Source organism: Polistes dominula, unplaced genomic scaffold (assembly GCF_049000335.1).
Source record: "Polistes dominula isolate Pdom_NZ unplaced genomic scaffold, Pdom_raw_medaka contig_19, whole genome shotgun sequence".
Taxonomy (NCBI): domain Eukaryota; kingdom Metazoa; phylum Arthropoda; class Insecta; order Hymenoptera; family Vespidae; genus Polistes; species Polistes dominula.
The window spans coordinates 530,146-551,299 of NW_028301058.1; the positions used below are offsets into that span (position 1 = coordinate 530,146).

The 21,154-nt window shown below is 31.8% G+C and overlaps 2 protein-coding genes across 2 annotated transcripts; one reads left to right on the forward strand and one right to left on the reverse strand.

Moving 5' to 3' along the window:
• The first annotated feature begins 123 nt into the window (after nucleotides 1–123).
• rudimentary (carbamoyl-phosphate synthetase 2, aspartate transcarbamylase, and dihydroorotase rudimentary) lies at nucleotides 124–19,779 on the forward strand. Its single transcript, XM_015325641.2, has 25 exons — nucleotides 124–1,116; nucleotides 1,966–2,104; nucleotides 2,515–2,800; nucleotides 2,879–3,195; nucleotides 3,286–3,853; nucleotides 3,960–4,193; nucleotides 4,280–4,924; nucleotides 5,005–5,557; nucleotides 5,624–6,426; nucleotides 6,743–6,941; nucleotides 7,018–7,169; nucleotides 7,248–7,352; nucleotides 13,402–13,650; nucleotides 14,763–15,014; nucleotides 15,312–15,476; nucleotides 15,901–16,062; nucleotides 16,145–16,316; nucleotides 16,387–16,502; nucleotides 17,062–17,458; nucleotides 17,538–17,860; nucleotides 17,942–18,083; nucleotides 18,159–18,229; nucleotides 18,310–18,488; nucleotides 18,581–18,785; nucleotides 19,098–19,779. Exons 1-25 carry the CDS (start codon nucleotides 999–1,001, stop codon nucleotides 19,293–19,295), a joined length of 6,750 nt encoding a protein of 2,249 aa, XP_015181127.2. The 5' UTR covers nucleotides 124–998; the 3' UTR covers nucleotides 19,296–19,779.
• LOC107068848 (uncharacterized) lies at nucleotides 7,419–12,948 on the reverse strand. The gene is made up of 4 exons (XM_015325642.2): nucleotides 11,810–12,948; nucleotides 10,707–11,002; nucleotides 8,826–10,645; nucleotides 7,419–8,744 (listed from the first exon to the last, which is right to left on the reverse strand). The coding sequence occupies exons 1-4, from the start codon at nucleotides 12,019–12,021 to the stop codon at nucleotides 7,896–7,898; spliced, it is 3,177 nt and encodes a 1,058-aa protein (XP_015181128.2). The 5' UTR covers nucleotides 12,022–12,948; the 3' UTR covers nucleotides 7,419–7,895.
• Nucleotides 19,780–21,154: the final 1,375 nt, after the last annotated feature.

Here is a 21,154-nt window from a genome sequence, read left to right on the forward strand (position 1 = left end):
ACATTTTTTGTTTTTGTTTAAATAAAACTACACATATTTATCATCGTGTAATAACAATAATAATTATTAATGACAAGAAAATAATATATTATAGGATTTAAATAGATTAAAATTGACCTGGGTTATCGATGAACGATAATACAAAACATAAATGTACTTTCATTTACATAAACTATTTTGTATGAACTTGAAATCTCAGAAAAATTCTTGAAGATAAAAAAAATATTATGCAACCATTGCACACACAAGATAAACAAGATAAAATCATTTTATAATCTTCAATTATTATTGAAACTTGCAATACCAATCCGGAGTTAATCAACCAAACGATTCAAAAGTAGCGCGTTAAAAAGGGTTGGCTTGCGCATTCTCCAACGATTCGAATAGACCAATCAAACGATCTTCTTCAGCACAGTAGAAACGTAGATTGGGTTAGTAGTATTTCAAGAAATATAAGCTTCCGGTTAAACCAGTGGTTCCCAAACTTTTTGGTCTTACCACCCCCTTTCCTAAAACAAATTCCTTTACAAAGACAATGTTCCAAGTCCTAATTTTGCACCATGATCGTATTAAACACCCCCCTGAACCACTTCATCACCCTCCAGGTCTACCAGGCGCGAAGATAAGAAACCAAAAAGCCTAAATAAGGGAATTTCTTTCTGATATTTTGTTACTATTGACACAGTATCGAAATGCCGGCATTGTGTAGCACAAACAGCAGCACGGGTCGGCCTCAACTGACATTTTTTCCTTTTTAGTAGTTCATTTCTCCCACTCTCAAACTTTACTTTAGTCGTTATCACCCCTCTGGACCTCACAATTGCTCACCAGGGGGCGGTATTAAACACTTTGGGAACCACTGCGTTAAAGCCGGTAACTCAGCAATGTTCTTGAAGAAACCCACCAGTCAGACCCGATACATGATAGTGCGTGTTATAATCAGCAACACGTGCATCATTGTTTAACGTCTTTCTTCTTTTTTTTTTTTTCAAAACAAAATGTCCGAAGAACCGGCTAAAATGAAGGACAATTTCAATGCTTATGTTATCTTGGAAGATGGAAGTATTTTTCCGGGAAAACGATTCGGTGCCGAAATATCTGTAGACGGTGAAATCGGTGAGAATTTCATTGAACACGTGTTTACTTTTTAAACCTTTTGTCCAACTCGTCTCCCCCACCCTCTCTACCCCCCCCCGTTCGATACATTCTCACGTTTTTTAAATAATATCGAAATAATTCTTTGTAATTATTATTGTGTTCTATCAGAAATCAATCATATCATTCATTTTTATTTTATTTTAATTGTATTGTATTTTATTTGTTCATTATAGTTGTAAAAATGTTAAAAAAAAAAAAAAAAGAAAATTTTAAAAATGAAATTTGCTACATTTATTATTGATAATATTGGACGAGGTCAAATAAAATAGTTTGCTGATAATAATTAAGCGGCGTGTTGTTATCATATGTAGACTTTCAAATGACCACGTGGACCTTGCATCTTTGTCTTCATTAAATACGATCAACTAACTGTCTCGATATTCATTGCCCTTAGGGTCAATAAATATTACCATTAATAAATCGAACTAACACTTTAACTGTTCATCAAAAACATTTTTCAATTCCCATATTAATATTGTTTTGTTTATTTACTACTATAGGAAAGATACGATACAGATTAAATAGATATTTATTTAATTGACACCCTGTATTAACCAAATAAAATAAAATAAACTATTTACTCTTTAGTAATTTATTTCTTTTTTTTTTTATAATTTATAGTGTGTACAATAAAAAAAAAATCGATAACAATAAATGATTAATAAAATTCAATTACAATTGAAAATATTATTTTCCTACTTTAAAAAAAAAAAAAAAAAAAAAAAAAAAATCTGTTATGCAAGTCGTGAAAGGAAAACTACAAATTTCTATTCAACTTCATGTTTATTTAACGAGTATGGTTTTTAGTATTTCAGACCGGTATGGTGGGTTATCCCGAATCTTTAACTGATCCTTCTTACCATGCTCAAATTTTGACACTTACTTATCCACTAGTGGGTAACTATGGCGTCTTTGGAGATGAAAAGGATGAATACGATATACCATAGTAAGTGTGAATGCATGTCCTATGTGTGTGTGTGTGTGTGTATTCAAATAAAAAAATGGATAGGGTGAAGAATGGTCTTCTGTGTATTGTACCACTCGTTTCAGTAACCCCTCTCTCCCCGATCCCTTTTGTCCCCATTGAGTTTCTATTACGATTGTATTAGAATAAAAAAAAAAAAAAAGAAAAAAAAATACAAAAGAACCGAAAAATGCTTCAACTTGTTTTCCCCTCCACTTTCCTGTATCGCTCAATGATATTTAAGATTGTTTAGTTGCATAATTGGTAATCTGATTTTATCGTTATCAATAGAATTGTGTAAACAAACTAATAAAACAATTGTCTTTTTGATAACTCCTACTATCGCGATTAAAGTACGATATGATGAAAATTGTATTGAATTGAATTTACAGTTGGTTCGAATCAAATCGAATTTGGGCGGCTGGTTTGATTGTTGGGGAAATTTGCGAAACGCCAAGTCATTGGCGTCAAAAGAAAAAACTCTCGCAATGGTTGGAAGAAGAAGGTGTGCCTGGTATTTATGAGATCGATACTAGAGCTTTTACAAAGATTATTCGTGAGAAGGGTTCCATATTGGGTAGAATTGTAATAGGGAAACCCCCTTCTTCCAGTATTTTACCCGTCGAACCACCATTGCTAGATCCAAATAAAAGAAATCTCGTTGCTGAGGTTTCACGTGTAAGTTTTCAATCAATAAAATACGTTTATTCTAATTGTAACTATCTAAGTTTATGATAAATCATTATCTTTGTTTAGGCATCACCAAGAACGTACAATCCTAATGGATCACCCCGTATATGTGTAGTTGATTGTGGATTAAAATACAATCAATTGAGACGATTGTTAAACCGTGGGGCCCGAGTAGACGTTGTCCCATGGAATTATGATTTAAAAAAGGCCGAATACGACGGTTTGTTTTTAAGCAATGGACCTGGTGATCCAAGCATGTGCAAGACCACCATTGAAAATCTTTCTAAAGTTTTGGAAAGTCCGAATAAAAAGCCTATTTTTGGTATATGCTTGGGACACCAGTTACTTTCGATAGCTGCTGGTTGTACTACTTACAAAATGAGGTACACAAATTATTACAAAACTCTAACTATACAGTTATGAATGTATTATTACAGAAAGATTATGTTTTTTTAATTACCATTTGCATGCAGTTACGGTAATCGAGGTCATAATCAACCAGCAACTCATCACGGAACCGGACGTTGTTATATGACTTCACAAAATCATGGATTTGCAGTAGACGCAAATAAATTACCTGACAATTGGGAAATCCTATTCACCAATACCAATGATAAAAGTAACGAAGGTATCGTTCATTCAACGTTACCATACTTTTCCGTACAATTTCATCCAGAACACACTGCCGGTCCGCAAGACTTGGAATGTCTTTTCGATGTCTTTTTGGATACTGTAATAGACCATATAAAAGGTCATCCACAAATAACTGTCAAAGACAGGCTTAATGAAAAGTTGCAATTTAAAGCATCGCAATCGATAGATAAATTTCATCCAAAAAAGGTTCTTATTTTGGGATCGGGAGGACTTAGCATTGGTCAGGCTGGAGAATTCGATTATTCTGGTTCTCAAGCGATCAAAGCATTACAAGAAGAATGTATTCAAACACTTTTAATTAATCCCAATATTGCAACAGTACAAACCACCAAAGGAATGGCTGACAAAGTTTACTTTTTACCAATCACTCCAGAATACGTTGAACAAGTGAGTCAAAATATGATTCATTCAACTTTCCATTGTGTTTCTATTAACACGTTGTCAACTTGTTAATAATATTACTGGTATATTTAAAAAAATATATTTGTCATAGGTAATACGTTCTGAAAGACCTGATGGAGTATTACTAACATTTGGTGGTCAAACTGCATTGAATTGTGGAGTTGAATTAGAAAGAACCGGTGTATTTGCAAAATACAATGTTAAAATTTTAGGCACACCTATCGAATCGATCATACAAACGGAAGATCGAAAAATATTTGCCGAACGTATCGGTGAAATTAACGAGAAAGTTGCACCAAGTGCAGCTGTATATTCCATCAAGGAGGTAAATTAATATTACGACTTAAATAATATAATTATGTTAGAATTCTAAGAAAAGAAAAGGTTGATGATTCATTTTATTTAATCAAGGCTTTAGAAGCAGCTGAGATACTTGGGTATCCGGTTATGGCAAGAGCAGCGTTTTCTCTCGGTGGTCTTGGCTCAGGTTTCGCTAATACGCAAGAAGAATTGAGAATTTTAGCTCAACAGGCGCTAGCTCATTCCAATCAATTAATCATAGACAAATCTTTGAAGGGTTGGAAAGAAGTTGAATACGAAGTAGTAAGAGATGCTTATGACAATTGTATCGCAGTTTGCAATATGGAAAACATCGATCCACTTGGAATTCACACTGGGGAATCAATTGTTGTTGCACCTAGTCAAACCCTATCGAATCGGGAATACAATATGCTTAGAACTACAGCTATCAAAGTTATCAGACATTTTGGAATAGTAGGAGAATGTAATATTCAATATGCTTTGAATCCAAATTGCGAAGAGTATTACATCATTGAAGTAAATGCAAGATTATCAAGAAGTTCTGCTTTGGCTAGTAAAGCAACTGGTTATCCACTTGCTTATGTTGCTGCTAAATTAGCACTGAGTTATCCTTTACCTGACATTCATAATTCTGTAACTGGAAGAACGACAGCTTGTTTTGAACCTAGCTTGGATTATTGCGTTGTCAAAATACCAAGATGGGATCTAAGCAAATTTCATCGAGTCAGCACAAAGGTTCGATTACAATTCTTTACTTGTATCTTGTTTTATCAATTAATAATTTACTTCTATTTTTTTTTTTTTTTTTTACTTAGATTGGTAGCTCTATGAAAAGCGTAGGCGAGGTAATGGCAATTGGTCGTAAATTTGAGGAAGCTTTCCAAAAAGCATTGAGAATGGTTGACGAAAGTGTTAATGGTTTTGATCCTTACATCAAATGTGTCAACGATGAGGAATTAGAAAAACCTACGGACAAGAGAATGTTTGTTTTAGCTGCTTCCATAAAAGCTGGATATTCCATGGATCGTTTGTATGAACTAACAAAAATAGATCGTTGGTTTTTGCAAAAAATGAAGAACATAATCGACCTATATTCAATTTTGGAAAGTACCGATCATACAAAAATACCGCATGAAGTTTTATTACGTGCAAAGCAAATTGGATTTTCTGATAAACAAATAGCCACAGTTGTTAAAAGTTCAGAACTAGCAGTGCGTATACAAAGACAAGAAAATAATATCAGACCAATGGTTAAACAAATAGATACAGTTGCAGCTGAATGGCCAGCGACTACGAATTACCTTTATTTGACTTACAATGGTACCACCCATGACGTAGATTTTCCTGGGGGTTATACCATGGTTATAGGTAAGGAAATATGATTAGTTATTTTCAATTGAATTATCTTTTATTAATTAAGTTCAATTTGTTCAGGTTCTGGAGTATACAGAATCGGCAGTTCTGTAGAATTCGATTGGTGTGCTGTAAGTTGTCTAAGAGAACTACGAAATTTAAATCGTAAAACCATCATGGTTAATTATAATCCTGAAACAGTGAGTACGGATTATGACATGAGTGATCGTCTGTACTTTGAAGAAATTTCATTTGAAGTTGTAATGGACATTTATGACAATGAATCACCAGAAGGAATCATTTTATCAATGGGTGGACAATTGCCAAACAATATTGCTATGAATCTTCACAGACAACAAGCTAGAATACTTGGAACTTCACCAGAATCTGTGGACGGTGCAGAAAATCGATTTAAATTTTCTCGTATGTTGGATGGAATAGGAATTTCCCAACCCAGATGGAAAGAATTAACTAATCTCAAATCTGCAATAGAATTTTGCGAAGAAGTTGGTTATCCATGTTTAGTACGACCATCTTACGTTTTAAGCGGTGCTGCTATGAATGTTGCACACTCCAATCAAGATTTAGAATCTTATTTGAAAAGTGCCAGCGAAGTTAGCAAAGAACATCCCGTTGTAATATCAAAATTCATTTTAGAAGCAAAAGAAATTGACGTGGATGCTGTAGCTTACGAAGGTTTGATTTTATGCATGGCTGTTTCTGAACATGTCGAAAATGCTGGTGTACATTCAGGAGATGCAACTTTAGTAACACCCCCACAGGATATCAATGCAAAAACATTGGCAAAAATTAAATCAATTTCTAAAGCTATTGCTGCATCGTTGGGAGTAACTGGTCCCTTTAACATGCAATTGATTGCTAAGGTAATCCAATGATAATTTACAAATCATTTCTAATTAAAATTTTAAATGATACTTGATAAAATGAATCATCATAAGCTTCCTCTAATTGGGATAGAAAGTGGTGTAGGATGAATATTATTTTATGGGTAGGAATTTTAGGTTAGGACATGATTTCTCCCAATAATTGGAAGTGGGAGAAAATCATGGCTCGCGTAGGGCAGGGTCGCATCCCTGAAGTAGACCCTGTTTGCTATAATTGCAAATAGTGTCTACCCGCTACCCCTATAAAAACTCCCCTATTACAAAATAAAAAATAAAACTACAATTATCTATTTAGGACAATGAATTAAAAGTAATAGAATGCAACGTAAGAGTTTCAAGATCTTTCCCATTCGTTTCCAAAACCTTGGATCATGATTTTGTTGCAATGGCAACACGATTGATAGTTGGTGAATCAGTTGAACCTGTAGATGTTTTAGCTGGGTGTGGAAAAGTTGGTGTTAAAGTACCACAATTTTCATTCTCTCGTTTAGCAGGTTAGTATCAACTGCAAAATATACTTTTAATCAAAATGAAACATGGGTTTTGTTTTAAATTTTATGTGGTCAATAGGTGCTGACGTCATGTTGGGTGTTGAAATGGTATCGACGGGAGAAGTTGCTTGTTTCGGAGAAAATCGTTACGAGGCTTATCTGAAAGGAATGATGAGTACCGGTTTTCATATACCACAAAAAGGGATCTTATTATCAATAGGAAGTTTCAAAGTAAGTTTAGATCTCTTGTAGAAATATATAACTTATCTTTAAAGTATGACTAATGAATTGAACTTTGTTTCATTTCAGCATAAAATGGAATTATTACCAGCCATTAGTAGTTTACACAAGATGGGCTACAATTTGTATGCTAGCATGGGCACTGCTGACTTTTATACTGAACATGGAGTCGAGGTATGTTGATAAAGAATTTATTTTATTGACACTTAGAAAATATTTAAGATATTTTAAATTGTTCAGAGACAATTAACTTTCGTCGAAAATATTTATTTACATCTTATACTTATACACACACATATATATATATATACAAATTTTAATCCTAACATTTTTTTTTTTACAAATTTATATCATTTTATGTAAAAATAATTATTAATACTTATAATATTATGCACATACACACACACACACACACAAAATATATATTGGCAGCATCGAGCAATATTATTATTAATTATTCAAATGAACAACAGTAAATTAATGATATAATTTAATACAATTAAATGCTAAACCGATTAATCTGCTTCGTCATAAATATTATATTAAATATCGAAAATTACGTCGAGTATTAATCCCGTTCGTAGAATCATCATTATTTTCTAAAATAATCTAAAAAGAATAAATATCAAATAAGCATTGCATCCAATTGAAATCTATAGTCCTTGTTTAATAATTTCAAAATTAAGCCATATGCATATCTAAGAACACTGTCTTTTATTAAATATAAGTTGTCTCGGATAAAAATGATTCATTTTCATTTTCTACAAGTGATACGACACGCGGTGGAACTACTTCTATTTGTTTATCCCTTATTATCGTCAAACTTTCCTCATCATTAATCATTTCATTTGTAACAGATGGTACTTTTTTACTAAAAGTTGAACCTTCTGAATCTGTTGAACTAGGAGTTCGCTTAATTGGGCTAGGTACTTTGTTTATTGGGCTTGGTACTCGCCTAGTGGGACTAGGAACATTGTTCGAACTGGATACTCGACTAACTGGAGTGGGCATTTTGTTTATCGATGTAGGTGTTCTCCTAACAGGATTGGACGTTTTATCTATTGAACTGGGTACTCGAGGAGTTGGAATCATCGGAGCAGGACCACGTGTTGTTCTCGATGGTGACGTAGGTGTTCTTGGTCTTTCTTGAATCATTTCTTTCGTCACAGAGGCTGAATCATACGTATGATCCTCCATGTTAAAAGTTTCGGATTCCTTTGGTGATAATTCTTCTGGAGATTCTGTAGTGAAACGATTTTTCAACTTCATAGTAAAGATCGGTTCTCCGGTTTTTTTTATCGGTTTAACTTGCGGCATATTTTCGGGTTTCGAGTGATCCTCACGCCTTCTAAGGACCTTTATTTTTTCACGATACGCTTTGGCATCTTTCTTACACCTTGGATATTCTTGAAGAAGAATGCTAAGTCGTTCTGCATGATCCAAGTAAATAGCCTTTTGTTCAATAGCATGATATTGATGGAAACGTTCGCCCATTTTGATAAAATGGCTGATGAAGAAATCCAATAATGCACAAAGTCTTATCCCGTCCAAATCAGCACACTGTACCTGATAAATACAATGCCAAATTGTTCTTATAAAATCACGAATAACGTAAACAATATTAACATTTGTAATATCAATGCTTACCGAGATTTCTATAACCGAATCTGTAGCTTTACGAGGATTGATCAAGGTTTTGTTAGTAACAGCTGGTCTGTTCGCATAAATTTTCTGCTCGTCCACGGTCCGACTAACATTTCTAGCGTTCAACCAAAACCCACCTGGTCTTGTTTCCGTGTACACGGGTTCGCTGGCTTTCCTTGTACTGGATTCATCCTCATTCGTTTTAGACAAAGGTTTAGGAATATCTCCAGCTAATGCTGGGTTAATCAGCGTCAATGCATTAGCAGTAAGAATATTTAACAGCGACTCGAAATTTATTTTAGGAAAGAACTGTTGACTATACTTAACGTTCTCCATTGCATGGAAGACGTACATAATCGGATTCTCGAGAATTCGTTTGAGCTGTTTCTGAGTGTGCAATAAATGCTCACTTGGTATTCTTTGAAAGAGATTCTTGTCTCTGATAAAATAATCCGATAGAGTCGGTTCATTTTTACTAATACAATAATACATAGATTGCAATAATTTAATGAGACATTCACCAGTCCGATTGTCTGGCCATTTAGATGGTCTATCATTTTCTTCTATCATCCAAAACATTCTATTCCTGATGTGAGACGTGGTAAGACCAAACATCGAATCAAATACCGGTCTGATAAATGTCTTGTGCAAAACCAAGGCCATCAAATAAACTTGTATTTGAGCCGATGTCATACAAGTTTCTAAATATCTCTCAGCAGCAGGAAATGTCAATTGCCATTCAAGATCCTGTTGAGGATTGATACCCTTTTTCGGTGTAAATCCTTCCGGTACAATGTAACATCCTAAATCTTTGATCATTCCAATTTCATCGTCGGTAGGCCAAGTACTACGAGGACGATCCAACCATTCCTTAGCACCTTCAGGCCACTGGGACCAAACACTTGGTATGATCTCATAAGGTTCTATCATTGTGAGTCTCGACATGTGTGATACTATAACTTTGTCGTAATAAATAATAGAACCCTCTGGTCTTCTATCATCCACTGTTTCACGATCGAAACCAAAAACATCTGTTAATTGATGAACAAAAACACGAAAGAAGTGTTTCATAAAGAAAAGACTGCTAACGTAAAAGACATTGTAATTGTAACGTCTGAGAAATTGTCTTATTCTTTTCTGTTTGTTATTCATCGGATATCTTCTTTCCTCTATAGGATCATAGATTTTCCCTTCACTGGTATACGTAACCTTTTTGAAACATTGATTAGGTATTTGATTTCTATCAGAATCACCGTCCATATTTTTCGAACTGTCAGCAGTGCCATAAAAATCGTCAGAACTTCGGCTTAAATTACAGGTATGAGTGCAACTGCAATCACTGTCACTGTCGAGTACATAGTTTCCAGATCTGTAACCAGAACTGGTACTACTGGCACGACTATTTTGCGAATACATTTTTGATTTGTGATGATGTTTGATGTTTTTCCTAACATTATCACCTCGATTAAGATAACCATTATTTCTCGGAGGTGGTTCAGGTGCACGATATGATCTCTCATCGATCAAAGAATCAACCTTGTAATGATCTGATTCATTCTTTCCTCGATCATGTGAACTACTAGATCCGTACATGGTACTATCCTCGTAAATATTAGGTGAGGAACTGCTATGTCCAAATTTGGATGATTGCAAATTATTTTTCGATTGTCTATTCAAACCAACTCCTCCATTTCTTGAATATTTTTGACCGTAGAGACTGTCACCGTCGCTGTAAAATCCATCGTCATTTTTTATCGATTGTTCCTCTGCTATAACTTTCTTCAAAAGAGGTGTCTCCTCTTGCAATTGTAATTTCACGTAACCTGTAATTATTAAAATACAATTAAGCCATGGGGTTATTAATACTATAAATGGTCTACCAACCACTGTGTTTGCTTTGTTTCAAAACCATGCTGTATGTAGAGGAATCATTCATAGGACTATAAGTTGGATCATCCTCCTCAATAACTTCAACATTGTCGTGTACCACATAAATTCTAACGGGTTGCAATGGTTCAATGGTTGGACGAAGGGTTTGTCTCGACGAAAGAAAACCAACATTTTTTGCTATTTTTTCCTGTAGAACATCTGGCAATAAAACATGTTTGTGTGGTGCCAAACGTTCGTTCAATTCTACTTCACGAGACGACACCAAAGTTTTTCTAATACGCTGAATATCTCTGAAAAACAAAATTAATTTTATTAATTGAATCTCGCATTTATTTTTGCGAGAATTATCGCAACTTCATATCGGCCATATTGTTTAGTACGTCATAGAGATCATCGATTAGATTAATCCAAGTCAGATACAGTCGTACAATTGGTATCAATATGATTTCGTGGAACTCTTTTTTTTTCTTTTTATAAAAATGCAAAGTCGATATAAATAAGGGGAAAAAAAACAATAAAATATATGTGTGTAAGTCTTTAGAAAATAATAATTGATTATTACTCAATGCAAAATTTGGTTTTGTTTCGTTGCAATAATTTACAATGAAATTTTTAATATATATATGGATGACGTTGTCACAAAAGAATGATGATCGATAAAGAGTAGTAGCCTAAATTATCGTATCAGTGTTAGTGATATAGAAATTACACGATTATAGATAAATCTATTAATGCTTGACCGTTTTAGAAACATGACGAAATATACGACCGATCAAAGTCTCCATTTAGTCAGCAATTCAATTTCATCATACAAATTATTAATACAAATAAGATTTTTCTTTCTTTGATTCAAGATGTATTGTGTTTCATAATATTTCAACATTATTTTTATATATTTCTAACACTATTGTTTAAATTATAAATGTTTAAAAATCGTTCAAAATTAAAAACATATGTTCAGAAAAAAAAAGAAACTCTTTGATACAACGTTGTACTAGAAACGTCAAATCATTAAAAATCTAATATTGTATTGTCATAACATGTCAAGTACCATTATCCACTTTATAAACAAACAAAAAAAGAAGATAATTGCTTACTTTTCATAATTCTCAAAGAATTGTATGCACATCATAAGATTATTAAGTACAAAGTATTGCGGTTGATTCCTGATTGATCTTCTAAGCCAATCCATTTCCACATCATCCTCAAAGAAATCATCATCTTCCAATTCCGAATGACGACTTTTGACTTTATCATCGCTAACTTTTTTCTTCGGTTTTCCCGATCTTCTAGACTTGATGTTACCCATTGTCACTTCTTGAAGGAACTCTTACTAAACTCCGATGATGAGTAGTCAATCGATAATCGTTAACGAGTTACTGATAATCTTTTACAAGGGTGGAGGGAGGTGATGAAAAATGTTGATCAAAATGGGGGATTAATTGGAGTTACCCCTAATCGCGGAACACGTTTGTTTTTGTTTTTGATAATAAACAATTGAAGAGTCAAAAACACGTATCAAATTATATTTTAATTAGCGTTGACCATTAAAGGTACGCTTTAAATGACAACAATGATCATTAGTGTTGATCATTGTACACTAAAAAAAAACAAAAAAAAACTAAACGATTTTGTATACTCAATACTGACCGAAGATCTGTGAGACAGTAGTCTCCTATTGGTTTCCACCTGCCGATAAATAGCTATCTCGTTATCGAACAAACCCAACTGAACGTTTTTAATCCCAGCCTTTTACTATCAGTTATCGACAAGAATGTAAAATATTAAAAATGTCGATGCCTACCTTGCCCCGTTTCCTTTGTCATTGAATTGCATGCTATTTTTCCGATATAGAAAATATTTATTCATTACAAAAGGATCTATTTTTCTTTCTTTATAATTATCTAAAGAAATATTAAACAATTAGATTATACGCTTTAATTGTATTACATAATTACGGTATCGGTTATCAACAAATCATCTGGATTATTAAAGTAAAGTAAAAAGAAAAAAAGGGGTGTGACTACTTTATCGCAATCACGTGAATTGTAAATTATTCTACAAAGAGATAAATAACAAAAAAATGTTCAACTCATTTTTATATAAATGAATTGAAAGGTTCAGGATAACAGGATAACAATAATTAAATATCTTTCCATTTGATGATTAATTACTGAACTAATTATCCTGACGTCACGTGCAAAAATACCAAAGATTAAAATAACAATCGTTATCTAATCTTTCCCTTAACCCTTATCACAATCGTATCTGATTACATCTATATATTCATTTTTGGAAAAAATAATCTATACAATTATTTTGCATTTGCAACAATGCAATAAACAAATCCTATATATATATATATCAAATATCGATAAAAGTATTGCGTTATTTTCAAAGAAAAATGAAAATGTTTTACGTTTAACAATTCACATTGAAATATTATATTATAATTATTAATCATTAGTTAAGTATTTTTTCTTTGACTTATCATTATATATTATCTATAACGATTATCGTATCGATAAGAACCAATAATGTTAGCCACGTTTTCTTAGCATAATTTCTAATAAAAACTAAACGATCATCTAAAATAATCATCATCAAATTTTATTTATTACAAAAGAGAGATGTTTATAAATTTAATCATTATGATTGAATTTCGTTTTTTTTATGAATATTTTTACAGGTAGAACCGGTGCAATGGACTTTTGAAAATATCGGAGTTAACGAAGACTCCAGTCCAAGTGAATTGAGACATCTTGCCGATTTTCTTTCCAAAAAACAATTCGATCTCGTTATTAATTTGCCAATGAGAAATGGCGGTGCTAGACGTGTGTCAAACTTCATGACACATGGTTATCGTACCAGAAGATTGGCGGTAGATTATTCAGTTCCGCTTGTTACAGATGTTAAATGTGCTAAACTTCTTGTTGAGGTAAATATACATCATATTTATATATAATACTAATTACTATCATTTTGGTATCAATCAAACAATACCAATTTAAATTTCTATTCAATACTAATTCAGAATATAAAAATTAATTTAGTGTATGTATATATGGTTTTTGATTTGTGTTAATTTAATAATAACCATAGAAACATACTTCATTCGAGTCAATTACTTTCAATTGGTTGGAAAATAAGTAAGAAGTTTGACTTTGGACGATGACCGATATTCTAACAAAATTAATCTCTGTGAAGTAAAGTATCGAAATAAAACATATATCTATATATATATATATATACCTACACATAAATAAGATTTCACTATAATCTTCAATGTTTTAGTAAATATATATATTAAATATCGAAAGATTAAAGTCCAATCGCATAGCTCGATGATAACGCGATGGTCAATAATTACTTTCTATTAAAAATGTTCTAAAATTGATAATAAATCACTTTTTATTACTGTACTTTCCTTAATTTAATCTGATGAGATCAAATAACTGATTGTATTGAGTACAAATTCGGTGCACTTATTTTCATACCGAACACGTAGATATTAATGACGTGTATTACGTATCGTAATTTAAAAAAAGAAAAAAAAGGAAAGAAAGTGCACAGTGCAATATCTAATCAATATGCTAAATATAATTTTTCTCATGATGAAAATATCAAAATATTTTGAAAAAGATATTACAAAAATAATACAATTTTTATTTCAAAAGAAAATATCGATCTTTGAAAGAGATATTAAATAAAATACTGGATTGTAAGATAATAAGTAAAATTATTAAAGTACAACTAATTATTTTATAATTTAATTAAGTATTTAATTAAATATATATAAATTATAATTTATTAAATTATTATTAATTATTAATTGTCATTAGGAACTCAAAAGTTCATTGACTCAAATATTAAATCCCTTCGATTTAAAAATATCAAAAAAAAAAAAATACGAACACATGCAAGATAAGTTCTTGTATTTCTTCTAACGCATAAAACTGTATTATGTTTCATCGTCAAGGAAGATCATATTTAATTGAATGGCGCTTTAATACAATACTCTCATTCATCCCCTCTCTGTTTATGCAACAGGCAATGAGAATATTAGGTGGACATGCACCACGTATGAAAACACACACGGATTGCATGTCTTCACGAAGAATGATTAAACTACCGGGTTTCATTGATGTTCACGTACACACTCGTGATCCTGGTGCAAATCATAAAGAAGATTTCGCATCATGCACAGCTGCAGCATTGGCTGGTGGTATCACAATGATATTTGCAATGCCTAATACAAATCCAGCTGTTGTTGATCATCAGACCTTTGCCTTGGCAAAAGAGGTAACAAATGATAAAAGATTTATCATGTTGACGTTTTACGTAACTAACTTTCATTGTCATCTAACTCACATCATTTTCTATTTATGCACTTGTGTATTATCGTTTAATTAAATATAAATATTATTTTAAAAAAATATCTGTCGTCTACGTTATCAAATCTAATTACAAGGTCGAGTTGAAACTACATGGAAAACTATGAAATAATTAATTAAAGTATGAATTAATTTACAATTTTTCAAAATATGGGTTATTATAATTTTCAATATTAATTTCTATGTTTTTTTAATTTGAATTTAGCGTGCAATAGCTGGTGCAAGATGCGATTATGCTTTATTCGTTGGTGCATCATCAGATAATTATAGTACAATACCAGAATTAGCACCCCTTGCTGCAGGTCTCAAAATGTATTTGAATGATACCTACACGACACTACGTCTGCTGGATCTGAACGTTTGGACAAAGGTAAAAAATTAAATCTTAGATTTGATAAAGTGCATACGATGATATTACTCATCGTCCTATTAATCCAAATCGTACCTAATCTCTAATACGAAGAAAAAATAGTTAGAGGTACTTCCCTGATTGCTGATAACGCACGCTAGAAACATCTACAAACCTTATCGTATTGCATATAGATACATACATTCATTTTAAATTACATCGTGTAAGGTAGAATGTTAACCCATTTCAATTCTAATCGTAATGTTAGAAAAATTTAATGAAAGAGAGACAAAAGAAAAGAAAAATATTTGCTAAGATTGCAATGTCAAGTTGGAAAACATTCTACACTGTATCTCTTATCTAATTTCCTGTTACTGATATCCTAAGATATATAAAGATATAAATATATTCGACAAATATTAACAACAATAATGTTCATTTCTAGCATTTCCAAAATTGGCCTAAGAAATATCCAATATGTGCTCATGCCGAGGGACAAACTACAGCTGCAATTTTACTTTTGGCTAATTTGTATAACAGACCTGTTCATATTTGTCATGTTGCAAGAAAAGAAGAAATTCAAATCATACGTACTGCTAAAGAAAAGGTTCACATTTTTACAAATCTTACTATTTTCTTAACTTGATTAAACATAAAATATATAATAATTGTTAATAATATTAATGCAGGGTTTGGCAGTAACTTGTGAAATATGTCCACACCATCTTTTCCTTTGCGAAGATGACCTAAAACGAATTGGTGAAAGAAAGGGTCAAGTAAGACCTTGTTTAGTATCTAAAGAGGACCAACAAGCTTTATGGGAAAATTTAGATGTCATCGATTGTTTTGCTACAGATCATGGTAAAAAATAATTAAAATTTTTCATTTTTCAAAACTAACAACAATTGAACTTTTTCATTTATTTTTGAAGCACCTCACACTGTGGAAGAAAAATTAAGTGAAAATGCACCACCAGGTTTTCCAGGATTGGAAACAATTTTACCATTGTTGCTTAATGCCGTACACGAAGGACGACTTACGATAGAAGTGAGTTCACTTTCAAAATTATGTAGCAGGAAAAAGAAAGTAAAATCTTCAATATATTTCCAAACTATAATCATTTATAGGAGTGAGAAAACGTGTTGGTTTTATCGTATTTCCAACGACAAACATTACTTCGATATCTTTTTATTTTCTAAGATAAATACAGAAGACATTAATCCGATGAAATATCATTGACAAGAAATACGAGAACTATATAATGTTGTTATATATTTTCTTTTTATTCATTATCTCTCTGCTATCATAATTTTTATCATTTTATTCGTCATCATTATCATCCACATTTAGTTTCTTTAATTCTAAACAAACGATCCTATATTTGACGAATTATTTTTGGAATTGATATAGGAAGGGTTTATTTTATGGGTAGGAATTTTAGGTTGGGACATGATTCCTCTCAATAAATGGAAATGGGAGAGAATCATGGCTCGCGTTGGGCAGGGTCGCATACCTGAAGTAAACTTTGTTTCTGGTTCTAACAAAAACAAAGTTTACCCGCTACCCATTACAATAATTTTATTAAATTTATAATTAAACATTTTAGGAACTGGTTGAGAAATTTTACAAAAATCCCAAAAAGATCTTCAACATACCAGATCAATTGAATACTTACGTTGAAGTTGATCTTGACGATGAATGGGTGATACCAGAAGCAATGCCATTTAGCAAAGCTCGATGGACACCATTCGCTGGTATGAAAGTTCGTGGATCTGTTCATAGAGTTGTCCTGAGAGGTGAAGTAGCTTACGTTGAAGGACAAGTTCTGGTTAATCCAGGATTCGGTCAGGATATCAGAGAAATGCAAAGGAAAATAAAAAATCAGACTGTTGTAAGTGCACCAACGATTGATGTGTGTGTTAGTAGACCTGGTTCAGGTTTGGATAATCTTTTATCACCTAATACACTCGATCGTAGTGGTGAACTGGAAGAAGAACAATTAGGTAAGGAAATAATTCCTTAATCATTGTTATTATTATTATTATTATAAATAGGCCACATAATTATTGAAATTTGTTTCAGAACAATTTAATCACTTGTTGCAACCAAGCAGTCACAAATCAAACGTTCATTTTGCATTGGACGTTGATCATCCAAAATTACTTGGAGTTCAACGAACAATTTCACCCTTGTCTTTCAGTAGTTCCATACGTCATAAAAGTGATAGTAATACAAATCTACATCTACAATCTACAGCATTAAGTCATGTTACTTGCAATTTGACTGGTCATCATGTTATTTCTGCTGATATGTTTAATAAAGATGAACTTAAAGAAGTGTTTAATCTTGCTGAAACATTCCGAAATGCAGTTCGTAAAGAACGAACTTTGGATTATATTTTAAGAGTAAGATTTTCATTATGAAAATTATATTTAAATAAATAAATCGTGTTAATAGTTATTAATGATTGTAATCATTTTTGATAGGGTAAAGTTATGGCATCTATTTTTTACGAAGCTAGCACAAGAACATCGTGTAGTTTTGCAGCTGCTATGGAACGACTTGGTGGAAGGGTTATTTACATGGATGGTTCTACGTCATCTGTTACAAAGGGAGAAACTTTGGAAGGTATGTAGATACTACAATTATTTTTTCTTTTCTTTTTTATAAAAATAAGAGCTAATCAATTTTTTATTGTCACAGATTCTGTGGCTGTAATGGCTGGTTATGCAGATGTCGTTGTTGTTAGACACCCTGAACCTGGTGGTGTTCTTGTAAGTACTCATATTTGAAACATAGATATATTTACTTAGAAAACAAACTATCTATTCTGTATAATTAATGTTTCTTACAGAGAGCATCTCAGCATTGTAGAAAACCCTTAATAAATGCTGGCGATGGTATTGGTGAACATCCAACTCAAGCTTTATTGGATATATTCACGATTCGTGATGAAATTGGTACTGTCAATGGTTTAACCATCACAATGGTCGGAGATTTAAAGCATGGTAGAACCGTTCATTCCCTTGCAAGGTTAGTACAATCAAATCAAATTCTAATTTTATAAAACTTATGATACAAATAAAACAAAAATGACTAACATTTGATTGTACTTTCTATTTAAGGTTACTGACCTTATACAACGTAGAACTACGATATATTTCTCCACCTGGTCTTGAAATGCCTGATCATGTGATGAATTATGTGTCAAAACGTGGAGTATCTCAGGAGAAGTTTACAAGTTTGGAAGCAGCATTACCAGATACGGATGTGTTGTATATGACACGTATTCAAAGTGAACGTTTTGCGACACGGGAGGAATATCAACAGGTAAAAAAAAAAAACAAATTAAATTACACATACTTTGATTAGGGTACAAATATTGCAATGAACCTAATCATAAAACATTTAATTGCTATAAACGTTCACGTATCTTCTATGATTTACGTGCTTGCAATACATAAGTTTGATCACGTGGTAGGCTAGTCAAATTTCATTTTAGTTGAACTTATTAAACACATGTGTTCCTTTTGAGATGATGTAATTAAATATTTAATAAGATTATGTAAAATGTAATACGTGCAATTTGAAGTTGATTATGTACTTGTAAAATAAGTGAACGTGCATTATTTCTCTTGACAGGTTTGTGGTCATTTCATAGTGACACCGCAATTAATGTCACGAGCAAAGAAGAAGATGGTGGTGATGCATCCATTACCACGTGTTTTCGAAATTTCTACAGAATTTGACATGGATCCTAGAGCAGCTTATTTTAGACAAGCTGAGAATGGCGTTTATGTTCGCATGGCTCTACTTGCTATGATTCTTGGTCGTATCTGATTCATCCAAGGTAACACTGTCCTTCTTATTAAACCGGACACTCATTTTGTGAGTCAAGGTGAATCAAATTAAGACAAAAATAATAAGAATAATAATAAAAATAAAAAAAGAAAAAGAAAGAAATAGTTCGACGAGGACATAGGAAATCACCTATCCGAAATTTTAATTAGACTGTGATAACGACAAAATAGTAATCGTCAAATCCATGCACAGTATTTTTGTTTCAAACACATTTACACACAAATATTATAATAAATATAAAGAATACAATATTTTTGATACCTAATTGAAATATTTAGTACAGATAATATAAAATAAAATCATTATTCAATGATCATCATGATATATTGTTTTTGTTATATTAATCATTCCAATGAATAAAAATCAAATTTCTATGTAACGCGATATTTGTATAAAAAAAAAAACAACAACAAACACACTTGTGTATGTATACATATATAATATATACAATAACAAAAGGTTACTGACATTTGTATGAATTATTTTTTTATAATAATCCTAATTGAAAGTATCCCATTAAAAAAAAAAAATATCATGTGGGTAGATCACACGTGCTAGAAGTGAAACCTTCGAAAAACTAAGTTTAAGTATTTTTAATTAGGCCTGTTAAAAGAGTCTCGTAAACGAGTTCCTTTTTTTATAAACTTTTCTATTTTATTGAAGAATTAGTAAAACTGTATAGCTACATTCCGTCTCATTCTCTCGCTGGCTCAATCCTATATGTTTGTCTCTTTTTCTCTCATTATTTAGTATGGCAGCCGTTTCATAGCTTCGTTACATAACTCCGTTTCCGTTTATTTACTTTTCAGATCACTCTCATTCTAAAGAAGTTTTCACTTCAAAAATGATTCTTTCTTTAAAATCCTTATTCACTTATCATTCTTATTTTATTATATACTTCAAGTGATAATTCATTTTTGATACTGCCAGTCAGTCAGTCACATCATGCTTGAAGAATGTTTTTTCTATTCATTTCCTGATATCTCATTGCGTCAGACATACTTCAACATCACAATTTTCTTCGTCGTTACGTTGAAAAATTATAATTTTATAAATCAAGGACAAAGAACATGAATCCAATACCAACGTTATCTTGAATTGTTTCACGATTTTCTTCCTACCATTTGTACATTCACTTCTATTAAAATTGAAACGTCATTCTACTTGAACGAGTATCTAAACATTTTTCTATTTCAATTAATATCGATAACGATATATACAGTTCTTCAATCTTGTTCTTCTATTATTATTTTAATATATATAAATTACGTGTGACGTTGTTTGTTCGCAATGGACTCCAAAACTACTGAACCGATTTGAATAAAATTTTACACACTATGTGCAGTTTTATTCAACTTGAAAGATAGAATAGTTTATATCTCAATTTATAATCGGTATAAGGTAATTCGTTGACTTAAAGACGTGTGTATCGGACTGATTGTGAGCGAGGCACCCCTAGTTTTGTTATAAATGAAAATAAAAATTGTTTAAAATAAAATATATAAAATTTTACTAATAAATTCATCTTTGTTTTTATAATTAATAGTAATAATACTTATGTACAAATTGTTCTTATAAATATAAATATATGTTAGTATATATATATACAGAATATTTCAAAATTGAATGGAGAAATTATGAAGAAAGCATTTTTGTACGAGATAAAAATGGACCTGGCATATTTCGTACATTAATAAACATTAGTTATTTTTCTTATCCGGAAAGTTTGATTTATATTAAAAATATATTCGAAATTATAAATATAATAATTATTAATAATAATAATAATCACAATACAATAGAAGTAAACCTTTCTTAAAATTCTAAAAACAATCATA